This window comes from Mesoplodon densirostris, chromosome 3, assembly GCF_025265405.1.
Source record: "Mesoplodon densirostris isolate mMesDen1 chromosome 3, mMesDen1 primary haplotype, whole genome shotgun sequence".
NCBI lineage: Eukaryota > Metazoa > Chordata > Mammalia > Artiodactyla > Ziphiidae > Mesoplodon > Mesoplodon densirostris.
This window is the reverse complement of record NC_082663.1, coordinates 58,975,957-58,986,245: the sequence shown is the minus strand read 5'-3', so window position 1 is coordinate 58,986,245 and position 10,289 is coordinate 58,975,957. Positions and strand designations below refer to the sequence as shown.

Below are 10,289 nucleotides of genomic sequence, written 5' to 3'. Positions count from 1 at the left end.
CTGTGAGGGCAGTGCTCCTGGAGTGAGGCTATTTCCTCCACGGACCACAACGGCTCTGAGCGCACGTGTACCCAGTGCCTGCTTCACTGCCTGCCGGTAAGATGGGCTTCCTAAATGTTTGTCGCTCAAAGAGTTGAATGAACTTCTTTTTTTTAAACATCTTTATAGGAGTATCATTGCTTTACAATGTGAATGAATTTCTAAGTGCCTATAATACTAACCGTGAATAATGCTTTTTCAACATCACACCTTAAGGCAGTGGTTGACATGGGAATAAAACCCAGTCTTAGAAATACCTATGAAATAATTATATAATCCACATAAAATGGGTCCTTTGTAGCTGGTCTTATCACATTGCCACACTTAAAAGGAGCAGAATTAGGTTCCGCTATGTGGAACAGACAAACCAAAATAATAGTGACTTAAACAAGACTTCAAAGTTTATTTCTCTCTCTCAAAAAGTTCTCTTGAAAGAACTCTGATGTAGATAGTCAGGCAACATCATAGTCATTGGGGACCCAGCTTTCTTCTATCTTTCTGTTCCATCTTTGTAACAAGTAGTCTCCATCCTCAAGGTCACCTCATGGTTCAAGGTAGCTGCTGAAGCTTCTGTGATCACATATAAGTTGTAGTCTTCAAGGAAGAAAAACAGAATGAGGAAAAAGAGAAAGTCGAAAAAGGAATTCCCCCAGCTATCTGTTTTCTAAGCAGTCTTTGAGGAAGCCCCTTCCAAAAACGTCTCCTTACATCCAGTTAGCCAGAACTTAGTCATATGGCCAAACTTAGCTGCAAAGGAGGCTGGGAAGTGTAGTCTTTTGCTGGGAACGTTGCCACCTCTCCCTCTCCCCCCAGTAATATATGCCAGCAGTTCTCAACATTTTTGGTCTTGAGAACCTTTTATACCTGTAAAATTTACTGAGGAACCGAAAGAACTTTTGTTTATGGACTATCTATTAGTATTTACCATTTACTATATTAGAAATTAAAGCCAAAAAAGGATAAAATTTTTTTATTCATTTAAAAATTATAATGCACATATCAAATCATCACATTGTACACTTTAAATATCTTACAATTTTTTGTCAGTTATACCTCAATAAAGCTGGAAAAAAATTAAAACAGCTCCAGGACCTTCAAAAATATTAGACCATGAAAATTACAATTATAAACCCTTTCTGTATTAAATAGCATATTTTTTCCAAAGGGAAAAAAAAATGAGAAGTGATAGTGTTTTCCATTTTTGCAAATTTGTTTATTATCTTACTTAACAGAAGACAGCCAGACTCTCATATCTCATATCTGCTTCTGCTTTGAATCTGTTGCCATATGTTGTTTTGGTTGAACTGTATGAGAGAATCTGGTCTCACACAGATGTGTAGTTGGAAAATACAGAAGTATTTTAAAAGCTTTTCAGGTAATTGTGGATATTCTTCTTGGATACCAGACCAAAACCCAGGTGGTAATTTCTGAAAGGCTAGTTGCAATGTGGAATCTGAAATTGTATCAATGAACATTTTGTACTCTGTTACATTAAAATTGGTCTATCTTGTACACTGAGTTCATTTTTCCCACACATGATTTTGTAATATCATGAGTGGTCGTGTGGAAAATATTCGTTCACTGAGTTATACTGACCTTTCAAATGCTGACACATTTCATTATATAAATTTTTAGAAATTACATTTTAAAATATCAATACCGACCTCAAAAGAAAAGTCCACTTTTGGAGAAGTTGTCAAGCTCACGATGACAAATAGAAGTTTTCAAAAATTCTAATTTTCACTTGAAAGGTTGAATGTTATCATTGGCAACAAATACTGTCAGTTATTTCCCTTGAAGTGACAGGCTCACTTTGCTCAGTTTTGAGAATGTCTGCCAAATGCACGAGTGAATAACTATGGTGCCTCCTGCCAGGCCTTCAAGGACCACAAGGTAGCCTGGGAAGTCGGTTGGGATGTCACTTGAGCACAGGGACCAGAAAGGTGACCCCCAAGGATGAGCCCCGCCTCCATGGCCTCCAAGGGGCTCTAATGAGGCACAGACACACTCTAGCCTAAACCTGTCCTCTTTGAGCTTTGTAGACAGCACAGAAAGCGATCTATTTGCCTTCTTTTTTTTTTTTTTTTCTTTTTTTGCGGTACGCGGGCCTCTCACTGTTGTGGCCTCTCCCATTGCGGAGTACAGGCTCCGGACGCACAGGCTCAGCGGCCATGGCTCACGGGCCCACCCGTTCCGCGGCACGTGGGATCTTCCCGGACTGGGGCACGAACCCGTGTCCCCTGCATCAGCAGGCGGACTCTCAACCACTGCGCCACCAGGGAAGCCCTACTTGCCTTCTGAAAAATTCCAAGCATGTTTGTGTGGCTCCTGTTCAGGCTGTTGAGGGATGAGGGCATCCTTCCTGGATGAAGTGGAATCAGACCAGCCCCACAGGCCCCGGAGGAGGAGCCCCTGACCAATTACAGGAGAGAAAAGGAGCAGGGGTGCTGCTGTAGCCACGATTCCCTCTCACACCCACTTGGGGTGGGGAGGAAGGGGAAGCATGCAGAGTTAATCCCTGGAGCTCCTTCTGATAAGGAATCAGTTTACTTAGGTTGCTCTGTTTCACCTCTGAAGGTACAATGGTGGTGGCTCTTTGGTAAGGGAATGGCTGTCTGCTGTGAACAGTTTTTCAAGTGTGAAGGAGGAATCTGGGTTGAGACAAATCATCAAAGGAAGAACCATGTGGAATCAGATTCATGACTCTGTGTGCTGCCGTTACACTGACGTTGGTCAGTGTTTTACCCCATGGGCAGAGGACTTTAGCAACAACATATATGTGTGACAATTCTTCCACATACACAGTGAAAGCTCTGTTCTCTCCACCAGAGACTTTGTGTGTCTATATAGAAGTGTTACTCATATTACATTGCCTTGTGTCCACATAGATGTATGTATACATACCACATTTGTTTCTGTGTCTTGTGTGTGTTTACCTGTTACATGTATAAGCAGCAGTGGCAATGAAAATCATTTACCCTTGGACTCAAGAAGATGAGGTTAACATTAAAAGCACATGGAGAGAGATCATTTCCTTTTCTTCTTGTATTCTAAAAATAATTTTGTGAACAGGCAATATTATGAACATGGTAAAAAATTTATTAATTAGCATGAATTAAAGTGAAAAATAAGTCTCCCATCTTCTGCCCCAGACATGATTATTACCAGTTTTTATGTCTTCTTCAAGAGATATTCTATATATTTAAAAAAGAGTATGCACACACATACCCCTTTAAAAAAAATGTGTTCTTTTAAACTAATGGAAGGTTAAAACAGGAAAATCACATAGCTTCATTTCCAGCCCCTTGTGTGTAAGCACAGACTCCAGCACACATATTTGTGTCTATGATTTACACATGTGTTGGTTTTGTGCTGGAGGAAAAATTCTTTGTTATAAGAAAACTTCTGGAACCTAGAAAACTGACTTCCTTCCCAGTTCATCTGGTTATTAATCTTCCTAAAAGCGCAAGACAAATAAAATCCCCATATCTGAGACCTTTGTGGTATCCCAGAGGCAGGTGAGAATCATTCCCATGGAATTGTCTTCACTTTCTGATTTGTCATCAGTTCTTAGGGGCAATGCAGTAAGGGTTTATTTAGTACAGCTCTCTGTTGATTTTATAACCAACTGCTGACTGCTTGGGACATAAAACTCTTGATGATTTACAAGTAGTGAGTGGGAAAGAAATCCATAACTCACATTCAATAATAAGAAGATGTAGGTGAGCACACACACACACACACACACACACACACCTTCAAAGGAAGAGTTGTAGGCATGACCAGAAAATATATTCGTTTTTAATTTGAAAATTGAGAACTCATTGGTAAGAGGCCCACAGACAATAACCTCAGAGAGTTTAATAGCACCAGGTGGTATTTTAATGTAGAGCAAGAGGTTTTATTTCTTAGAAGACGCTGGTTCCCACTTTTGAAATGTTCAAAGGAGTTTTTATGGTCTCTGGAGTAAAAAACTTTTTTTTTTCCTAAAAACTTTCACCAACCAAGCCAGAAAAACTGACAGTTATTAGTTTTCTGATATTATTGAAACTATTATGCAACGAATATTTCTCACTCAAAGATTATTTCATGTAAATTTTTTTCTAGGACTGTGCTTAGAAGAATCTCTAATAATATGCTAAAAGTAGAAAAAAATAAGTTTCTAATTCCAGGAGAGTCCTAGAGTTTCAGGGAACTGCCAGGGAAATATAAAGCAAAAAACCTTGAAAAACATTTTTTTTTTAGAAAGTGAAATTGAATAAATATGATTCTGCTACCATGAATAGTTTGCCAACTCTCTGCCTCCAAAATATAGTATAATATAGACAGAAATTAAGGATCCATTTATCCAAAAGCCAATCTCATTTGGATCCTGATTCAAACAAAACAAAGAGGTAAAAAATTAAACAGAATAGAGAAAACTGAAGACATTGAATAATGACTAAATATTTGAAGACATTAAGGAATTATGATAAATTTTTGGGGTGTAATAATGGTGTTGTATGTTTTGGAGTTTTTATCTTTTAAAGATACACAATGAAATGTTTTAGGATGAAATGATTTGATGGTTTGGATTTGCTTTTTAAAAATCCAGCTGGGGGATTGTGGGTGGGAGGATAAAAGAAGTTAAGATTGGCCATGAGTTGAGGGTGGGTAATGGCTACATAGGGTTTCATATACTATTCTCTCTAATCTTGTACTTGTTTGAAATTTTACATAATGAGAAAAAAAAAAGAGCTAAGTTGAACTAGAGTGGTTGTTATCTATTTGAAAAGTTCTTCGTTTATTCATTTCACATTTGTTATTCACCAGGAACCAAGCATCTGTAGAGGGCTTTGCGTGAGGCCCTTGGTGACTGTCAAGGGTGTGAGCGGCAGTCTGCAGACAGTGCCTGCTTGTGACAGACGGGGACACTACTGAGAACTAGGCTGCCCGCCCCCTTCTCTCGCTTGGTAAGAAGGTATCTATCCCACGACCACTGTGAGACACTTCTGTTTGGGGGAGAAACACCAGCCCCCTGGGGGTGTGGACCTTCAGCTCAGCCCCACACCACTGACCTGATAGTAAACAAGGCCAATGACGAACCCCAGAGGGCTGAGCTGGCCACCCAAGGCCAGCTCATCACAAACAAGTGGTTTATTTTTACACTGTACACCCCACCCCCCAAAAAAGTGGGGGGAGCACTTCAAGGGCTGTTTTGGAGCAGAGCCACTTGCTGCATTTGAAACTTAGACTTGTGCCTGGTTCAGTGGAGCGAAAGGGAAAACGATTGCCATCCCTGCAGGCTACCTACCTCCCAGGGCCCTGCAGAGGGCGTGGCGAGACCCACACTGCACGAGAGATCAGCGGGAGAGGGGAAAGAAGTCTAAGAGCTTTGTGAAAGTTTCTTCCCTTTGGTGCCTGGGCCTCATTACCCAGGCTTGGAGGGTCCGTTCCTGTCCTATCAAGGTTGGCAGCTGTCATCAGTGCTTCCAGACCAGAGGCCCAACCCAAACTGGCTCCCGAGAGATGTTAACATTTAGTTCTTAAGACACCCATTCCCTTTCATTAACAAGACCTTTTGGCTTTGTTCTGAATGATGTGTAGATCGCCAGAGCATGCCCAGCCATGGCAGCCCAGTGAAGCCTGAGGGTAGAGGAGAGGGATGTCTCCTGGTGCTCCGGTCACTGACACCTGGACTTTACCAGCAAGGTCAGTATCACACCCTATGTGCCTCTGGGTCTTGCCCTAAGCAGGAAGTGTTCAGAATCAGATCACAGCTCCCTCTTCATTAAAACTCTTCAGTGACTTCCCAGTTGCTCTGCAGACACATAAATTACCTCTGTGTTAGCACTTTGTCTGCCTTGGAACAGGGCAGATGTTAAGATGTTTAACAAGGCCGACAATGGCCCATGGGTTCTGGCCTGGACACTGGACCTTTGAGCATGTGCCTAAAGCCAGGGCCACGTTCCACACCAGGAATCTTAGGGTGGATGGCACAGCTGGGACCAGAGAGACCCCAATTCACTATCCCCAGATCCCAGTCCTCCATTCAGCCCTGATAAGATACTGAGAGAGAGAATGAGAAAAGGCAAATATCCAGACAACAAACCTGAAACTCTGCCAGAAGTGTGTCCTCGCTGGTCAAAGAGACCAGCGAAGACCTGGCATCAGAGTCCAGGGGCCAGTTGGTGGGCTTCCCATGATGTTGGCCCCTGCAACCCCAAAAGGAAAACAGAAAGAGAGCATGGTGGGGTTGCTTCGAAGCCAGAGAGCTGGTGGATATAATTTCCCAGGTGCTGGAAGGCAGCTCTGTTTGAGGGCTGTAGCAGCAGCAAAATAAAAAGGTTTACACAGCTGGCCCCTCCTCTTCCTCTTTGTCTAGTATCAGCTACTGTTCCTTGAGCTCCTGGCACCGGCCTCAGAGGTCCAGGGAGTCCGATGTCATGGCTGTCCATGTAACGGTGCTCCCGGGGTTATACAGGGCAGTGGTCCTGACTTCACTTTCCCAAGTCAGCTCTGGTGACCCTCCCGACTAGTCCAAATCCCTCTTATGGCTCCAGGACCCCTCTTGGGTGTCAGGGCATAAGTGATCCATAGCTGTCTCTCTCTCTAGACTAGCCGTAGCTGCTTTTCTGTGGGTTCAGTTTTTCAATGTTATATCCCTCCTTGATGGCCCAGGTCCTGACACAGAGGACGTGCTCAATAAAAAAGTGCTGAATTCCTATTTTCTGAGCCCCACCTCCCACCTTGAGCTGTCAGCTCTGGTGCACTGTCTCCAGGAGCATAAATTACCTCTGTGTTAGCACTTTGTCTGCCTTGGAACAGGGACAGTTGGTGCCGAATGACTGCAGCCTAGAGCTAAAAAGCCCCCAAGGCCACTTCCCTGCACATCGGACTCCAGGCGTCACTGAGACAAAGTGGCTGTCCCACCGTCCCACCTTCCACACATGGATGTCCTTTCTTAACACCTCTTTCCCTTTTGAACTACCCTTGATGCTCATTGGAACCCAAATCCAGGAATATAAAGCTATGCGGTGGGTGAGGATGAGGAGGGAGAGGGATGAGGGAGGCAGGTGTGTAGGCATTGCCGGTGGGCACGCCACTGGTGGTGCTCAACTATGTCCCTGTCACCTAACGTCCTCCTGGAACTGATGGCCCTCAGCCAGGAGTCCAGTATTTCATGAATATGCTGAGCAAAAAGCTATTTTCTGTTAACTGAATCATATTTTTCAATCACCTGCTATCACTGAACATGAAAATGAATTCTCATAGAAAGAGATGTCATCCCTAGTGAGAGAGTGGCATGGACACATATACACTACCAAGTGTAAAATAGATAGTTAGTGGGAAGCAGCCGCATAGCACAGGGAGATCAGCTCGGTGCTTTGTGACCACCTGGAGGGGTGGGATAGGGAGGGTGGGAGGGTGGGAGGGAGGGAGACGCAAGAGGGAGGAGATATGGGGATGTATGTATATGTATAGCTGATTCACTTTGTTATACAGCAGAAACGAACACATCATTGTAAAGCAATTTTACTCCAATAAAGATGTTAAAAAAAATAAAGTACAATATAGATACAAAAAAAAAGTAGCAATGACCATTAAAGGAGAGTGTGTTACAGTATTGTAAATCAACTACACCCCAATATAAAATAAAAATTAAATTAAAAAAAGAGATTTTGTCCCTAAGATATAATACAAATCACAATAATAATATACCAAGCTTATTTTAATCATATCCTTGGAAAACTAGATACTTCTGATAAAGATTAGTAAAAATCACTCCATATACGAACACAATACCAAAACTCTAAAGGACTGCTAAATCCTGGTCTTCCTTTGGGATGAGCCACCCACCCTTACCTTGAGTGGCCTACCTTTGTAGCCTATGGAAAATACTTTCTTTTAAACTCTGATAGTTTTGTCTGTCTCTTCTAAAGCCTGTGAATCTGTTCTGGTTGTTTATTACACAGTCCAGATTCTGGGAGATTAAGAGCACCAAAGTTTTTTTATAAAGAAGGTGAGCTTATCATGACCATAAAGATTGTTTCCATGACATGATTTTCCAGATGTTGACACAGCAGCTCTATTCTGTCTAATTTAACAGATCCCATCTATGTGTAGGGAGGTGCTCGTGTTCTGTTGGCCACTGGGTCCAGCGCAAATCCCATGCTGGGGTGGGCGCCTCAAGCTTCAGCCTTGCTAGAGAGAACATCAGCAGCTGAGAGTCGCTGTGATGTGTCTCTCCATGGTAACTTAAGGATTTATTGACATCGTCGTCCTATTATTTTTTTAATTAACTCTTATTGGAGTATGGTTGCTTTATAATGTTGTGTTAGCCTCCACTGCACAACAAAATGAATCAGCCGTACACATACAGATATCCCCTCGCTTTTGGACCTCCCTCCCATTTAGGTTACCACAGTGCATTAGGTAGGGTTCCCTGTGCTATACGGTATGTTCCCAACAGTTGTCTATTCTATTAGCTAGCTATCTAATACTGTTCTAACAGAAGACATTATTTTATTCCATTTAATTCATTTATTTTTGCAGCCTTTAAGATGCCAGAGTCCTCAAGGGACGCCAGATGGCAACCAAGTTCTTATACATATGAAGACCCCCAGCTGAGAACAGGAACTGGGAAATCTCCATTTGAGCCAGTTTTCTATTCCCTGCTTCCTTCCCCTACCTCCATTCTCACTACTGTGGAAACTCCCAAAGTCACAGCAGTAGTGATTTTTCCCTTGGCTACTGGAGCTCAAATTAAGACACCAGTGCGTTCCAGTGGGAAAGGGGTGGGTGGTGAATAAACAGGTGAAATTCCTGATCCTGAGCCATATCCAGGGGATTTCTAGCTCGACCGGAAGTGCATATCCCCACCCTAGTCTAATTTTTAACAGTCAGAGAGATTCTACCTCCCATTTCCCCCTTCCCCACCTCGAATGGTATCTGTCAGGCTTCCTGGGCTGCTCTGTTGTCTAACTTCTGAAGGTCACAGCATAGAACACTTCAGTTGTCAGCAAGAAACTAAAACTCTGTGCCCTCAGCCGCATAGTCTCTAGCGAGGGAGGGAGCATATTTCCTCATAGCGGGGAGGAGAGAAGCAGGCAGAGTCCTCATCTCCCAGCTGTGTCTCTTCTAGCTGCTCAGCATCAAGGCTGGTCCTGAAATGGGAGCAGAAAGCACAAGATGCATTACAGCCCACAGCACCACTCTCAGAACCAATGCCACCATCCTGGCAACGGGCCACACGGAGATCTGCAGTCTCCCACCACCTTCCTTACAGACCAAACACAGCCATAGACCGTGACTGCCACAGCTGGAAGGGGAGCATCCCCAAGGCACACACCCTACCTGTCATTTCCACCATCCACGAAGGAAGGGTAGTCCTGGTCATCCACAAAGGCAGCATTCTCTGGAGGGTAGATGGTGTAGTACTGAGGAGGGCTTGGCATGGTGGCCACCATCCCTCCAGACGGTATGAGGCCACACGGGTTCACCACTGGCTGCAGGTAGGTGGTGTTCATCCCCCTGGGCTCTTGAGAGCCATAAGGAGGAGGGATATACTGCACCACGGTGGCCCCATGGAAGGTGATGGGTTGGTTGATACCAGTGAAAACAAACGATTGTCCTCCCGCCGTCTGCTCGGAGTCCGGGAGCCTCTCCTCACTTTCTTTGCACAATTGGCAAGAGAACATTTTGAACTTGCAGATGGCAATCAGGATGAATGTCACCCCCACTGACAGCAGGATGGGCCCAAGGAGCTGGGTCCATTCAAAGTGGGAGACTCCTTGGTGTTTGATCCAGCCCATGATGGTGAATGTGATCCCCACCAGTCCCAGGAAGATGCCTGAGAAGAGCAAGGTGGCCCCCGCCTTGTCGTCATCCGACACCTGGATGTCAGCAGTACTGGGTGTGTAAGGAGTGACCGAAAACACGTTGAGAGGGAACTCTTCCCTGCGGCCGCGGCCCTGCTCCGTCATCCTTACACTTCTTCAAGGGGAAAGAGGTTGTGAGAGCTCCTGAGGGCAGAGCAAAGGAATCCCAGGTTCAGATTAGTTATGGAAGAACTTTGGGCTTCTGTGGTTAACAGAGTAGAACATGCAGAGCCCTGAACTTTGTTTAGAAGAATAAAGGTCTGAGAAGTGAAGGCTGAATCTTTCTCATATATTGTCAACAATTGGAGGCCTCTGATTTGCAATTCAATGACAAGCTCTCTCTCTTCCCATTCATTCACTCATTCAGAAAGTTTTTACTGAGCCCATCTT

General features: G+C 43.9%; 1 protein-coding gene across 1 annotated transcript; it reads right to left on the bottom strand.

The window, feature by feature from the left end:
- Positions 1-9,079: 9,079 nt before the first annotated feature.
- On the bottom strand, positions 9,080-10,004 carry TMEM174 (transmembrane protein 174). The gene is made up of 2 exons (XM_060094349.1): positions 9,376-10,004; positions 9,080-9,185 (listed from the first exon to the last, which is right to left on the bottom strand). The coding sequence occupies exons 1-2, from the start codon at positions 10,002-10,004 to the stop codon at positions 9,080-9,082; spliced, it is 735 nt and encodes a 244-aa protein (XP_059950332.1).
- Between the last annotated feature and the right edge of the window lie 285 nt (positions 10,005-10,289).